The 17186-nt window shown below is 35.6% G+C and overlaps 2 protein-coding genes across 2 annotated transcripts in view; one reads left to right on the top strand and one right to left on the bottom strand.

Moving 5' to 3' along the window:
• The window catches only part of LOC121425589 (QWRF motif-containing protein 4-like), a 49554-nt gene that overhangs the window by 30214 nt on the left and 2154 nt on the right, over positions 1 to 17186 (bottom strand). The window contains exons 2-6 of the mRNA XM_041621690.1: positions 15777 to 15871; positions 15263 to 15404; positions 14156 to 14276; positions 11821 to 11990; positions 6070 to 6251 (exon numbers count right to left, since the gene is read on the bottom strand). Coding sequence (XP_041477624.1) covers positions 6070 to 6251; positions 11821 to 11990; positions 14156 to 14276; positions 15263 to 15404; positions 15777 to 15871 — 710 coding nt within the window. The remainder of the gene's footprint in view (positions 1 to 6069; positions 6252 to 11820; positions 11991 to 14155; positions 14277 to 15262; positions 15405 to 15776; positions 15872 to 17186) is intronic.
• LOC121425587 (SH3 domain-binding protein 2-like) overlaps positions 7115 to 17186 on the top strand; it is a 68876-nt gene continuing 58804 nt past the window's right edge. Inside the window, exons 1-2 of the mRNA XM_041621687.1 lie at positions 7115 to 7129; positions 16590 to 16725. The gene's annotated coding sequence lies outside the window, so the exon portion shown is untranslated. The remainder of the gene's footprint in view (positions 7130 to 16589; positions 16726 to 17186) is intronic.

Genomic DNA, 17186 nt, shown 5'->3' with positions numbered 1-17186 from the left:
GTCAATTTTTAATGTTAATGTTTTAATGTTCTTTTGCAGTTTTACTTTTCTTCCATAACATAAGAACTTAAAACATGCATGTTTTCACCTTTCTAACAGCCCAAGTTCTCCTTTAATCATAAGTTAATTAAGACCACACCCCTATATGAAGTGCCTGTTTACAACTCATGCATAAAGTACAGATTATTTCATTCCTGCAATGGAAAGAGTCTGTACTTGGTAGTTGGTCCGGGAAAATGCTCCTGTTGGAATTCTAATTGGATATTGCGGTGGATTTAATGATGTTTTGAAATCATGCCTTTAAATTTAGCCGAGTCTGGTAAGCATACAGCACCTGTACCAGGGTAGAATGAAGGATATTCTAATATGTAATTGTGCAGGGTGAGTGATACTAAAAATATATGTGATTGTGAATACTAGCGCTGGTCGATACCGGCATTTGAAATTGATTTAAAAATTTGTTGAATACTGCCAGCAAAATATCGCTGACAACACAATACATCGCCGAGTCTGAAAATTCACTACATACTCAATAATATTTTGGGCATATCATATTTAATAACGCAATCAAAATAGTCATAAAACCATTATTGAATATTCAATATTTTGGGGGGATATTGCAAATTTGCAAAAATATTGAAATATCGCTCACCACCAGTCAATACAAAGTTTAATATCTCACTGAACTGCTTGATTTATTATCTCTGACATGAATACTGAGAAAGAATAAATCTAATGATGAAAACAGGGACTCTCTTTAAAGGTCAAGTCCACCCCAGAAAAAAAGTTGATTTAAATAATAGAGAAAAATCAAACATAAAACACTGAAAACTTCATCAAAATCGGATGTAAAATAAGAAAGTTATGACATTTTAGAGTTTCGCTTATTTTTCACAAAACAGTTCTATGCTCAACTCAGTGATATGCAAATGAGAGAGTCGATGATGTCACTCACTCACTATTTCTTTTGTTTTTTACTGTTTGAATTATACAATATTTCAATTTGCACGAATTTGACAATTGGGACCCCCTTGCTTGAACCACGAAATGTTAAAATAATGGAATTCCACGTGTTCAGGGAGGAATGAAACTTTGTTCACATGACAATGGCAAGAAAATAAAAATATTTCATATTATAAAATACAAAAGAAATAGTGATTGGGTGATGTCATCGGTCCCCAAATTTGTATACCGAACAGGATGTGCATATAACTGTTTTGAGAAAATAGGCGAAATTTTAAAATGTTATAACTTTCTTATTTTACATTCGATTTTGATGACATTTTCAGTGTTATGCTTGTTTGATTTTTCTCTTTCTCTTCAAATCAGCTTTTTGTTGGGATGGACTTGTCCTTTAACTTTTGTAACATTTGTTTAACCACATGGATCAAGAATATCCTTGAAGCTTACTCGAGTGCATTCTCTGGACTAAATTAATCAGATTTCAATCCAAAACATTCTAACCTACAATTTCTTGGCAACCATACACCAAGATATTTCTAAGCCTCCCCAAACACGCCCTAAAAAAGACTCTTCTGACAGCCAAAGATCTAGTAATATCTCATATCGGAAACATCTATTATCTCCTCTACGGCTCGGCCCACTCACTTTTTGAAAGCTTGTCCCCGAATTTTGTCATTTTTGGCAGGAGTATGCCGATCACGAGCGATTAAATATAGTAACATGGGGGTCATCCCAGATCCAGCAAGATGGTTTGTTTCTTATTGAAGAGATGACAGCGTGAGGAACTGTAACAGATTTTGTTTTAAAGCGTCTGAGTCGTTCAAAAAAGGCAATTTGTCAGACCGGTTTAAGCTCATTCACATTGATGAATAGCACTATACACAAGACCATAAGCAACTGTCTTTTTTCTGAAGTTCATAAAATGAAAATTAATGAACTGCTTCACTGTCCTTATTTCAGTGTGTCAACTTCCTAATCCTTCCTTTTATCAAATAAGAATTCATTTATCTTTTAAGTTTATTTTTTTTTTATAAATTTGATAAATTGAGATGAAAGGCAAGAGCTCCATGTACAGGCATGCTGTCTGATTATTCATCATTTGTTCTAAAATAATCATTTTGTTCTATAATAAATATTCTAAAATAAACTATTTATTGAGATGGATTGATATTTAGGGAAAGGGTTTACTCAGTTATCAACTTCAAGTGGAATGAATAGCATCAAAAAGCAAAAACAAAGAAGACAATTTTAATTTTCAACATAGACTGTAAAGTTTGACAGGTATGGGTTGGGATATACAGAAATAATTATATGGGCACATACTTTATACATGCACTTTCCTTTTGTATATTTTTATCTCATTTTTCAATTGTTTATAATGCAATTTTAATTCAAGAACACGAATCATTAATTGACATCTCTCAAAACTGGTTAAATTATTATTGAAAAAGTAAAAGAGAATTCTGTTCCACTATGTTCACAATTCTCTTCAAACAAACATTATACATGTAGATTGTCTTGCAAAGATTAAGAATTACACATAGCAATAGAATCATGCAGCCATTTCCAAATAAAGCAATGCCCCTAATTAAGACTTTTCTTTTAAAAAAAAATTTTCTAGGGGTAAATCTGTGCTTTACTTCCTTTAAGACAGTATTCACAATCATCTACATGTAATATCAATATTCATATGTACATGTATGCATGTTACTTCTATTAAACAGGGAATGAAGTCCACCGTCACCCAAATCTTTGACCTCAAGGACAACACAAATATTAATAGAAGGGACTGGAGGAAACAGATTGTATCACAAGTCATGAGGGAATATATTACAGTGATGAAAAATTCCCGTCCAGACTCCAAGAATTGCTTGTGATGTCATACCTAGTTTGTCAGATTTTTCTGGAAGATTATTTTGATGACGTAAATCCTCAGACCAAGAACAAACTCTCTCTAGCCAGTCCGACTACATGCTGACAGACTGGGTGACTGGAATGAGAAAGAACTGGAAACCTATTACAGATGATATTCTCTTACTCTCATAGCACTGAAGGGATAACCCTACGTATGCAACCCATTTTACATGGAAAGATTTTCTTATTCCTCAAGTGAAAACTGTCTAAAAGTCATTGCACAATGAAATAAGAAGAAAGTTTATAATGAAATCTGTCAATAAAAACACCTCAATAAAATAAGAAATTCAGTCCTTAAGAGTAGGTAATACACGATCTATTGTCAACGGAAAAGCAAACATTCTATTAGAAAAGGTTAGAAACATCATTGAGAAGTAGGTAAAATAATAGACATGCACATGTACACAGAAAAGGGATAAGACAAGAGTGTGTCAGAGAGAGAGAGAGAGGGAGAAAAAAATAGAGCAATGGGGGGGGGGGGGGGTGACACTAGCAGAAGGTGAAACACAGATACCAACATCATAGAGACAGATATGCTTTTCACACTGTACTTTTTGTCCTAAATTGGTGGGGCTAAGGGGGGTCTTAGCCCCACCAATTTCCCGGGGTTAAGCTTAGCCCACTTCGTTTTCACACTACGTTTTAGCAAAGAGGGCTAGCACGGTAAATAGTACAGTACTATCTGGCCCTGCAAAAAAGCAGGGTTAGCCGGCTTATTGTGGTGCTAGCATCACAATTGCAGTGCTAAGAGATGCAGTGTGAAAATGAAACAGGGCTAAGGGAAGTGGGGCTAAGCATTAACCAATCACAGAAGTCGAATTGCACGTTAATCACACTCTGTATGGTAAAATCATCAGTATTCATGAGCTGAGGGATAGTCCGGGGTTAAGGCATTAACCATGGTTGAGCAGATAGTATGGGGTTAAGAAAGACAGTGTGAATCGAAAAAAAGATAGTATGGGGTTAAGAAAGACAGTGTGAATCGAAAAAAAGATAGTATGGGGTTAAGATAGACAGTGTGAATCGAAAAAAAGATAGTATGGGGTTAAGGATAGTCCGGGGCTAAGGATAGTATGGGGTTAAGGAAATGCAATGTGAAAAGCATATTAGAGATAGAGGGAAATAGTGAGTGATTGAGAGAGATGTACAGTTTATTTGTCTAAGTACAAAATTTGACTAAGCATGTGATGTCATAATGAGCCTGAGGTAAATTAGATCTATGAAGTATGAACATGATTATGGCAGATATGCATCAATAGACCTACCACAAAGTATCACTGTCATCGTCATCATGTTGACAACATTAGAACTAGGTGGTCTTCTGAGCTGCTAAATATTACAAATAATCTTTTATATTGTAATTTACAACAGTAAGTACTGACAAATTTTTTATCTTAACCCTAAATAGACTGGGCTATTTCGACGCCTAAGACGGGGGGGGGGGGATCGATGGCTCGATCGCGACGAAAATTGGCACACGCGTTACCCATGGCATTATCTACAAAACTATAACATCAAATTCTGCAAAAAATCTCATGTCTCATTAATTATGCTAATTTATGCGTAAAATCATAAGTTTGCCCTAATCAATAAAATAATGCCCCTGAAATGCTAATTTTTGTTTCACATACTCTAGATAAGCATCTGATCAAATTGATTTTTTTTTTTAATTCAAAATCACATTTATTTTCTTATGTATTCTATTGTTTTCTCAATTTCTTATGTATTTCCATGTTTTTCGACTTTTTGTTTTTTTATTATTTTTCAAAGGAAATTGTCAGGGACTTTATTTTGACCATAAAAAAGATAAAATTAATTGATTTTAAGCAGTAAAAGGAAAAGTAATGATACATTTATGAATTTTGGCTAAGAACACTATTTGCATTGGATTTGTACACAAATTCACATTTTTTAGTAATTTTGGGTTTGCATGCTCTTACAAAATGTTGCGTAATTTTTGGACCGGTTACCCGGGGGTCACAATTTTGGTCTCAAAAGTTGCACAAGACTTGAAAGTAAAAAGTCAGCGAGCAACGCGGTTAAAAAATTTTCGCGCGGCGGATTTATCGCGAAAAATGTCGAGGGGGGGGCTGATTCAGCCCCCCCCAGTCTTTTCAGGGTTAATGCATGGCACTAAATGCAGGTGGTCTTAATTTCTAGATTATTGACATTTATCACGTAAGATGGAAACGAGCCGTATCAAATAGTACAAGAGTAGATGCAGCATCAGAAGCAGCAACAGTTGGGCCCTTTTCACAATACAATTATGGTAAATTTGCCATTACCATGGAGACCTAGATTTTGATTGGTTACCGAGTCCTCTTACCACAGTTGTCAGCATAACGGTAGAGTTACCATAATTGTAAGTAATTAACCCTACCTTAAAGCTCCTAGAAAGCTCATTTGAGGTGAAAATATTCTTTAAGGCATTCTTACAACTGTAAAAGAAATTTTGGAACTAAAATAAATTCCTCGTGTATTTTATTCTTTTTTATCTGTTATGTATTTCTTTGCTTTTCTATCTTTTTAGTTTTGTCGACAAATTTCATCGTGGAAAGTAAGGGTTAAATGAGATGGCCCCTTAAGTAAGAGTAGAACCAGCAAGGATAATAGTTCGAGCAATATAACAATATAATAACAACCATTACAGACAAAGGTGATCCAAATTACTATTCTGATTCTATTCACTGGCCAAAAAATGACCTCAGAAGTAGTAGTAGCAGTAAGGTGTAAAATATTGTGTAAAAAAAGTTGTAAAATATTGTGTAAAAAAAGAAGGAAGAAATCAGAAAATCATAAAACTTGATATGGCTAACCAACTCCAAGATCTAACAAGAGTTGATAAGCAAAACAGAAATTGACATCTCCAACTTATTTATGATGACCAATATGTTTGTTTACAATTACATAAAGGGAATTCGCCCTTCACTTCTAGAAAATTCTTGAAGAAGGGGTCGCTGTCAAACACTGTCAGTTCACAAATGGAATTCCAAGAAAACATATTGATGAGTTCGATAAAAAAATCTCCTAATACTATTGTGTTTCATAATGGCTGAGCTGGTATTACATCACAGGAATGCTAAATTTAACCTTGCCAAGTTTCCAACCGGAAGCCCCTTGCAGGCAACAGGTAGGGGGGCTACTGGGTAAATTGAGGGGAAAGGCGACTTACAAAAACGAAAATAAACTTACCAGCCATGGACGATTCCCGCGAGATGACGGATGATTCGTCGTTCTGCCCTGGGAAGCGTCCCTGAGTGCGCTGGTCGAGCTCGAAGGAAGCCCCTTCATCGGGATCTGCGTCAGTGAGGACCGTTACCGAGGGAACCGAGTCGATATGTACCCTGGCGGCTTCCTCTGTGTATCCCGCATTTCTGTGGGGTAGGAAATATCAGACTTGACAGGGGAGGATGTTATGCATTTCATAATGTACACACAAGATCTCACACACACACACACACATATAAACATGAAACCCACAAACATGTGCACAATTTAAAGAATCCCAAACATGATGAATACATCAACAACATATTTATTTAGTTCTCCACATATGTTCTAGAGCATCCAACCCGCCCACCAAGTACCAATAAGCAGTAGTCATCCACAGGTCTTTACAAAGTGAGCATTTGGTATCAATGCCTGTATTTCTTGGAATAATGTGGATATCTCTGGAGTGTAAAACAAGCCATCGCCTACAATCCTGGATTCTGCGAAGTCATTTGATGGAAACGAGTTTTGAAAGTTAGACTTCCCACATTTGCTCTACTCTGAAACCGAATGACCTATTATTTCAATTCGTCATAGAAGGACAACATCCTAGGAGTAAGTGAGATAGTTTATAGTCGGATGGCAGGATTATTGTGTGAATGACTGCATTTTATTGTCCACCACAGTGCAAAAAAGGCCTTTATAAACATAGTCTTTGGTACCAAAATTTCAGGAGATTCATTAATAGGACTTGCAAGTTCTGATTTGGTTGCTGGCTTCCTGATATATGCACTGACAGACAAATTCATCTTCTTTATTAAGGAAAGTCAATATATACATGTTCATCTTAGAAGTCCAAAGGAAACTTATTTTCAATATCATCAAGAGCTTGTGAGTGCCTTCAATGCTGTCTTTATCAGTCATTTTCTAGTGAAAAATCTTATGAAACATTATTATCAAGGATTATTGAGTGCCTTTACTGCTGTCTGAATCCTTTTTGTAGGTGATGAAAGAACAGGAAACACTTGGATTATTTTGAGAGGTACGTACATTCCTTGTCACAAATATTAGAGGTCAAGTTTTTCATGTCTCTAAAGCTATTCCACATGGTCAAGCACTCAAGCTTATCCCAAAGATTAAACTTAGGAATAATTAGATTATCCCATTTTCATTGCTTTAATTATCATGGTCATCCAAAAGTGTTGATCAACTCTGGCATAAGAGGGTCATGCCCCTCTTCTTCTCCGAGTTCAAGCCAAAAGTCAGCATTTTTAAAGTAACTGATCCTTGTCAGAACATCATGAACTATTCAACCAATTTTCTGTTCCCACTTATCTATGATCAGACCTAGCAGGGTGCTACATAAGCACTTGCCCGATTGCCCGGGGCAAGTAAAAGTTAGAGTCGGGGAAGTGTTTTGAAGTAAAGACCAAATTACTTGCCCGAATTGGACAAGCAAAATTCTCACAGTAGAATGACCAAAATTATGGTCAATTTATGATAGATCAGTTCATGTCAAAAGAGAGAAAAATGTCAATGGTTTATAAAACTGCAAAACTTTATTTTGAAGAGGTAAAACTTTATTTGCAATGATTTTTTTTTAGGCAAGTGAAATAGATTTTTGGGCAAGTATATTCCAACTTTTTAAAAATGTTACTTGCCCAACTGGGCAAGTGCTTCTAAAAAGTTATGTAGCACCCTGGACCTAGTCACCTTTGCTGTACATGGTTATTGTAGTGATGTCAATCAGCTGTCAAGGTAGACAATTACTGCAATTTTAATAATTGCTTGAACAATTTTGAACTTTTTTGTCAATTCAACAATAAGGGTATCATAGACTACAGTGACACTACCCGATCTCTCTTTTTATACTTTTCTTATCTTTTTTCTCCATTTTTATCCCTTCCCCCTCCCCCTTATTTCACTACTTGGTAGAATCATGTTCCCCCCTTTAAAGTCTATTTCATAAATCTTATCAAAATAAACAGGTATTATTCTGTATAGGGCTATGATCAAAATGTTGCATTCTGGGTAGGCAATTGTGGACAGTTTGACTATTTCAGAACAAGAGCTGATGCTAAATATTGCAAGTGGCTGTGGTGTATCGCCTTTAAACGACTGCGTGAGACCTGGTGTGTGGAGTGGGTTATTTCTTGAGGGATATCCCGAGCAGGAAATTGCCTTTCAGATCCAAGATCAATTTCATTTTGATGACTTCAAGGTGACACATGACTAAGTTCAGTTAAAACTAGAGCAAACTTGAGCTCATATCATAAAGCAGTCTCTCGAGTCATACTTTGTGTTCCATATCATTTTCAAAATCTCCTTTATTATATAAATTTTCATCAAGCCCGTCTCGTTATTGTGTCAATTTCATTAACCTAGAGAGGGATTCACTTAGCAGCCATTAATGCCAATTTTCAAAATATTTATCTGCAATATAGGTTTCCTGTTAGTGTAAAGAGCAGCATACACAATTTTGAAAAAGTTTTATACAAATAGATATACCGTATGAATATAAAGTTATAGACTCAGAGCATATTTTCTTTCATAGAAAGTTTGTAGTGTAATTCATAGCAACAACCTCCTACTACCCACCCCTCCTCTCTCTCTCCCTCTTGTTCCGCCTTTCTCATATTATCTACAAGTAAAAAAAAAAAAACCTGAAGCAATTTTTTCTCCTTTATTTTCATTCATTCTTTCTTTTTTTTTGATAGGCAGGGGGTAATCAAATTGGGAACACCACTCTTTGATGTGGATCATTTCTTTTCTATTTCACAATTTTTAACTCCCACCCCCCCCCCATGTGTTGCATTTCATTTTAAAGGAGAATGAAACCATTGGAACAAGATAGCTTGTGTGAAAACAGAAAAATCAAAGAAACGGATCAACAAAAGTTTGAGAAAAATCGGACAAATAATGAGAAAGTTATGAGCATTTGAATATTGCGATCACTATTGCTATGGAGATAGCAAATTGGCAATGCGACAAAGATGTGTGATGTCACTGATGAACAACTCTCCCCATTACTTTAGTATATATTTCACTTGAATTGCCTCTTTTATCACATCTATCCATAGATCATGTGTTCTTTCTACATGAGGGCATGTAATACATATTTTTTTAAGAATACATAATGGATATAGAGTTTGTATCATCGTAAGAAAAAGCAAAAAGAGACATTTTGAGGGTATTTTATAGTCCACCAAAGGGAAAGTTGTTCATCAGTGACATCACACATCCTTGTTGCATTGCCAATAGGAGGATCTCCATAGCATTAGTGATTGCAATATTCAAATGCTCATAACTTTCTCATTATTTGTCCGATTTTTCTCAAACTTTCTTTATTCTTATTCTTTGATTTTTCTGTTTCTACACAAGCCTATTTGTTCCAAAGGTTTCATTCCCCTTTAAAAAAAGGGGGAATCATGGTTCTTTCATATGTTCTGTAACCTTCTTCTAAAAAGGGCGATTCTATTTTTAAAAAGAAGGGGGGTCCAGTGATGGATAATAACCCTAATCCAGGGTTTGGACATATTCATTTTCTTGCAAGGAGATACTACAGAAGTCCAAAACCCTGAATATAACACCAATAAAAGATCAATAACAAATTCCTAGAGAGTAATTTACAGGTAGATTATAAGGATTTTAGACAGGACATTTGACATTTAAATGTAATTCAATAATGATTCTCCACTCCCAAAAATTCAGACACAGAAACCTGTTTAAATGAGGATGTCAATAGCTAAAACCATGGAAATTATTTAAAACCAGTCAATCTATGAAGAACCAATGTTTATACATGTATCTGAATCTGAGTAGGAATGCAGACGTTGTCAGATTCAACTCCACAACATTTGGCAAAATTTTGAAATATAGCCTCCTTAATTGTAAAGTAATTTTGGAGCAATGAAAAATAGCTCTCATTTAGATTTTCTTAGTTATGTAGGCTACACGTAGATGCAGCAACCACAGGATAGAACTAGATAGGCTTTTATGTAGGCGCTCAAGAAAAGGACATATATTATGAAAAAACAAAATAAGTAAACAATACCAATACAAAGTGCGCAGTCATACCACCCCCCCCCCCCTCATATAGAATTTGGGGCAATTTTGAGTTTTCAACTTTTGAATCCACAACACTCCTTCTTCTTCTTCTTCAAGTTTTAGAACTAGACTTTTTGTGTGTGTCTGAATGGGCTGTATGTTTACTATATTACACTTTGATAGAGGCATAGCCAAAACAAGTATCAAGTATCTGCTTCATAGCTACAAGGATTACAGATAAGCCAGACATAAGCCCCCAAACCAAGTGATTCCACGTAATTTGTATACCAAGTACCTGGGAAATGTGAACCAGACCCTGTTGAACAGGTTTAAAGGGGTACTCCAAGTTGAAAATATTAATATCTATAAAATAAATACAGCAAAATTCACTGAGCAGAACACTAAAAAATTTCATCAAAATATTTAAACAAACGTATTGAATTTCAAAGTTTAACAATACTTTGTGAAAACAGTTACATGTTCATGCCAATTGCTCCGGGCTTAATTTCGAATGAGATGTAGGGTTAGGGTTGCAATCGGGTTTTATGTAGGGCCTAGTTTTAGGTTAGGTTGAGGTTTAGGGTGGGGTATGGTGTTAAACCAAGGGTAGAAGTTGGTCATTTGATTAGTATGTGGAATATAGAGCGGAGCAATTGTCCTGGAGCAAATATCATGGAACCGCTCCCATATCGATGTAAAAGTGTAAATTAAAAAAGGCCAAACTGTACATCATGTGTGTAAAGCTTATCTAAAAGGTTAGAAGCATTTATCACCACATACTAGTAGTGGGTCATCGTTATTAGTAATGTAGACAAGAAAGTTTGGTTGGAGACAAAAGATGACATTACAACTCATTGCTGAGTTTTCATTAGTCACATCATTGGCCTGTTTCATAAGGACTTAAGAGTTATAATGACATATGCACGATTTCCATAACAACTACATGTACATTATCATCCAATCGAAGTACATGTAAATGCTTCAGTAGTTATTGCAAATATGTTATTGTATATTTTTTATGACACAGGCCCTATCTGTGTACATACTCTAACAACAATCACAACTAGAACCATCACTGAAGATGATTAATACCCCGCCGTATGCCATTACCATGGCAACAATTTCCATCACATGGAAAAAATATGTCTTGCCCAAGACCAATGTGTGAGCTAAATATGAGAATTGGTTAAAAACAGACAAGTACATGTAGTTAAACTGCAAGATTTTTGCCTATTTTTTTACATGTTTCCATGGCAACATGATTTCCAACACAGGGAAAAATATGTTTTGCACATCTTTACCTCAAGACAATGTGTGAGCCAAATTTCATGAGCATAGGTTGAAAACTGATAAAGTAGTACGAACTGCAAGATTTTTACCTAATTTGGGGCATATATGTTGTTACCATGGCAACTTGATTACCAACACATACAAAAAATGTGTCTTGCACATCTTTACCCCAACGACGTCAATATGTATATTAAGTTTCAGGAGAATTGATGAAAAACTTAGGGAAAAGTTCAAACTGAAAGAATTTACTTTATTTTTGCCATAATATACTATTACCATGGCAACACAATTTCTGACACATACAAAAAATGTATCTTGCACATCTTTACCCCAACACCAATATGCGTGCCAAATTTCATATAGAATTTGTTTGGCATTGGTATAACTAGGCCTTACCTGATGTCATTGTCCAAGCTGGACAGAGTGTGACAGACAACCTTAGCTGGAGATGAGACACTTGCTGTCCTGACTGCGACCTCTGTTTGACCCTCTCCAAGACGATGATCGCTTGCATCAACCACCAGGACTGGAGATCCGGGTGAAGCACGATGGTGTCTAACTGGAGTCTGTAAATAATGGACGAAATGTATTTTTTAACGGATTACAGCAATCTGTAGAAGTGTCAAAGTCAAGGGATTTTCACACTCCGTATAAATCATCTTTTATTTTATGATAAAATAGAGAAGACACAATTTACCCAGGTCTTTTGCCAGAGATGATTGGTTTAATCCCCCTTCCTATGCTTCTGCTGGAAAATGATAAGTTTGATTTCTGACCTTTGAGTCTTGGTATAGCTAAGTTTCTTCATAATCATGATTTTTTATTCACATCAAATCTATGTTTTGTACATGATGGTATTTGTGGAAATCACTAAACAATATTTAATTCATGTATGAAATAAAATCAATTATATTTTGCAATGTTCTGATTTGTTTATTTCCCTCAGAAACACAGACACACTAAATATAATGATTTCAAATTGGGTAAATTATAAATTTCATTATCAGAAATAGAGGAATTTGATAGTATTTTTTTTACAATTCATAATTGCAATCAATCCTGTCCAATAAGCAATGTCACTTTGAGAGTTACCTCAACGTTGTGACATCACGTAATTGTTTCAGCTATAAAACCCTTAAAAGAAACAGGTGCTGATGCAACTACTTGCTAATTAATATATCAACCTGTTCTGGATCTTGACTTCAACTATGTGACATAACAGAAAGTACAAGTAACCTCCCTTATGTAAGTTTGTTGTGTAATTATCATTCTATTCGACAAGAAGCTCTTATGTATACAGGATCAACAGTAAAAAAGCAGCCCTATGATCGATTCGGGGGATTCACAATACGGTGCGCGATCTATTAGTTGCAGTGGACAGGGTCGACATCGCGCACAGGCTGGGCTGTAATGTGACTATGATGCTTCAAAAATGAAAACCATACGGCAAAAGCAAAGGAAGAATTCAACGAAAATGGTCTCAATTTCACAAATAAATATGAGGCAAATTTGTCTCCCACCTCCTGGGTTCCGTAACACAAAGGTTAGCGATTGAGCGTACGCTTGATTTTCACGATTGATTGTACATTGTAGTCAATGGAATCAAGCGTAGAAAAATGTTGTACGATCATTGCTAAGCTTTGTGTTACGGGCCCCTGGACACAGGTAAACAGCATAATTTTATGCAAGCCGGCCAAATAGCACCAGCCAGTAATGAATGTAGGAGAGCATGCAACAGATTATGATGACTTTTCCCCATAAAGCATTGCCAATTTCGGCCTGTCTGCTGAAAATGATAGGTGGCGCACCGTATTGCGAATCCACCGAATTACTAAGCTTTTAATAGGTCACAGAGCCAAGAACCACGTTATAACTACTTGACCTTACAATAACCATTTCAACTATGACGAGTAGCTCATGTCATGTAATGGACCCAAATTTTGCTGATATTTATTTAATCCACCCCAGCGAACCCCCATCATGAGTAAGTGATGAGAGGAAGTTTGGGGGTCTATCCTCACTGAACTGTCATTGATGATACATTGAGACATCTTCACCCTGCCGAGTGATTGGCATGTTCAATACCTGACCTTGACAATTTCAGGAAGTCAAACAGAGGGCAATGTGAATTAGTTCAAGGGGGACTCAATCTCAAAGACCAATTCCTAGTATGACCTTAAAAACTGACCTCTATCATCAGTAAGATTCCAATTTGTGCAAATATATCATGGATAAATCCACACAAAAATTAACCGTTTGTTATTTCCTGGGAAGCATTTCATCAACATTTTCATCTGGCTAGTTGTTAGATCTGACAACTTTTCTTGATTTCAATTGGCTGAAAAGCACTTCACTATGCAAACTGTCAGATAAAACAAGACTTTTCCCATCCGACAAGTCCTTTCATGACACGCTGCCATGTACTATGACATGAAATTCTCAATGGTCATATTTATCATAGTAACCTTGCATTAAAATTGATCTTAATTCATGTCTGAACCAATATTACTCACATTGATCATCAGAATAAGGTGGTAATATTCCATTCTCACTATCAAAAAATATTAAACAAAAAGAAAAATACAAAATGTACAAAGCGAGGAAACTCCTGTGGGACCCTTATCTTTTATAGCATCAATTATCAATGACTCACAGGACATAGTGAACTTAAAATGGTCAGATTTCTGAATTAGACAACTTATATTCCCACCTGCTCTAATGATTGGCTTACCATATGACGATACTCTCTGTCCGAGTCCGACAATTCCAGGAAATCTGAAGGGGAGGGCTTGGAGGGGGACCTCGGAGGGGAGTAACTAGTCCTATCCACCCTGTAGTGATGATTTGGAGAACTGTTCCGGGGATAAAAAGACAACTTACATTACAATAATTTCTAGATTGTCTTGTTTTACTCTTGGTGCTAGTTGTGGTGGTGGTGGTGTAATGATGATGCAGATGACAGTGATGATGGTGATCTTAATGGTAATGATGACAGTGATAGAAAGGATGATGATAATGCTGGAGTGATAATGATGGTGATGATGTTGATGGTGATGATGATGATGGCAACGACGATGATAATGACAATGATGATGATGATAATGTTTCTAACGATAATGGTGATTATACAAGATGGTTCACTAACCACGAGATATGATCTATGACCCCTAGATGACCTTTGACCCTATCATTCTAAAGAACACACATGTGGTATTACCTAAAGATCATTTGTACAGAGTAATAACTCAATTGATGCAGATATAAGAAAGAGAAGAAATGAGAGCAAGTTGAACAAAAACTTGACAAAAAAATGGACCTGACTTCATATCATTTGAGCTTTAAAGCCCTAGATGACCTTTAAAATCATTATCTTCATAAACACATGTGATATTTATTACCCAAGGATCATATGTACCAAGTGTGAACATAATTGATGCAGAAAGAAAGAAATGAGAGCAAGTTGAACAAAAACTTGACTTTTGACTCCTAGATGACCTTTGTCCCTACCTTCCTCAACAACACATATGTTGTAATACCATTGGTCATTTCAACCATGAGAGCAAGTTGAACAAAAACTTTAACATTTTCAGGGAGGAATAGACCAACAGGAAAAGTGAATAACTAGGTCTCTGCCAAATTTTGTTCAGGCAAGACAAAAAAATTGGTTTGTGGATGACAATGATGATGATGATTTTTATTATCATCATAGTAATAACGAGGTTGTGATGACTATGGCGATTAAACTAAGGAGTACAGAAATGTAATGATGATAATCATGATTTAGATACAAAAGTAAGTGAAGGATTCTTTGGGGCATACATAGCGTGATCCTACCTACCTCCTTGGTAGAGAGGTTGAGATGTCACTTGAAAGTGACGGGGTGTGGTGACTGATGTTAAGACTAGCCATTGACTGACGAGGTGGGGTCATTGAACTTTCATTGAATCCTGAAGTATGGTGAGATATTCTTGCCACTGTGTCTTTTATTACAGAGAAAAAAAGAGACAATACAATTGCAGTTTTGAGATAGAGTATTGTATTGAAAATGCACATCAGTCAGACTTATAAAATAATATATAAATTTATAGTCAACTTTAATTTTTATGCACTAATTTCCCCACACTTACCAATTACTTAAGCAAACTAGACCTCAATCACATAATTACAATCTTTCAAAAATCTTTGCTGGAATAAAGTGGGCAATGGGCTAACACAAATATATTTGACATAACAGTCTGAAATATTCCATGAATAGAAATTATTCTTATCCCAGGTCATAAGTTTTTAGTTTGGAGAATGATACTTGAGTCTTTCTTGCTTTTTCACTACAATAATATGAAGTCTGGTCATACCTGGGTCAGAATGAACTGCAGAGGGTGAAGCATATACAGTAAGACTCTCTGGAAGAACAGTATCATTAGTGAGACGTCCTTGGGCCAAAGGTCTTCTGTAACAAAGAGAGAGAAAGAAAGAAAAACACGTATGGAGGATAAAAAATGAAATATATGCAAGGACCAACATAGATGGGTAAAATGAAGTTAAGGTACAACGTAGATAAACATGTAAACTGACAAGATGGAAAAAATCCAGCATCATTCATCTTTTAACATTGTGATCCAAGGGATCATTTGTGCAATCATTAAGGATTGGTATTAGAATGAAATGAAAAATAGTTAAGTAACTTGGAAGCTAATTTCACTCAGCCATGTTTTTCTCTATAAGATAAGGCTTTTTTAAGAAAAATTAATTTTTCAATGAATCTTTGAATTATGTAATCATGCATTTGGCAGACTAAAAACACAAAATAAAATATGGAAAAGTAGACAAATTATGTCTTAATTCTTAACACTCAAATTCTCATAGCAAATTGATGGCAATTTCTTTTAAAATTTGAGGCAAACCACCTCTATGCCAATTTCCTACCCAAGTATTTAAGTCCCTGAAAGCTGTAGCACGGTAAAAGTCATCATAAATCCAACCTCCAGAAATATGTTTCAAATACTAGAACATATCTACAGTTCTAATTGTTAATGAATATCAATCAGAACATACAGTTCACTTCAGAATTAATTGTTGTGGAATACATTAAAAATTATTCATGGTAGAATCTCCCATTGTAGATTCAAGAATTTCAATCTCTCTCTTATTATTTTATTATTCAACAGATCAATCTTAGATCACCTGGAATGCCTATGTCCTTGTAATCATCACTGACATCACATGTGGATTAATATTATCTTGTGAACATCTAGAAGTAGATCATTTGGATGAGTTTTCATACAGAAAAGGGATATATCAGAGGTAAGGATAAAAATTTGATATTTCACATTCTAAAATGTTTTCCAAAAGCCTGTGTGTGCTCCATCCCCAATGGAAAAATTCAGACTTTATAATCTGCCAAAGATTCAACTTTCCTGTAATGATGTGCTTAATATTTCAACTACTATGATTCTAAACAATATTTGCCTACTTTTCTCTACGTCAGAGATAATACCGCGTCTTTCTTACTGATTAATGTGAACACGAAATAGCTAGCACTTCAAAAACAATCTTGAAATATGTTCTGAACGATCACGCACTCTAACTAGATCTACGCCGATTTTTTCCTTCAAGGGGCATGATCGAAGATCGGCAAGTGATCGCCGGTTGGGGTGAAATCGAATGGAATCGGTTGCCGATTGCAAAATCGGTTACAAGCTTAACGGGGAGAATTAAAAAAAAATAAAATGTTGCAAAACTCCTTCTCGAAACAGACGGCTGCC

Source organism: Lytechinus variegatus, chromosome 12, assembly GCF_018143015.1.
Source record: "Lytechinus variegatus isolate NC3 chromosome 12, Lvar_3.0, whole genome shotgun sequence".
In the NCBI taxonomy this organism is placed as follows: domain Eukaryota; kingdom Metazoa; phylum Echinodermata; class Echinoidea; order Temnopleuroida; family Toxopneustidae; genus Lytechinus; species Lytechinus variegatus.
The sequence above is the reverse complement of the archived record's forward strand: the minus strand, read 5'-3'. Positions and strand labels throughout refer to the sequence as shown.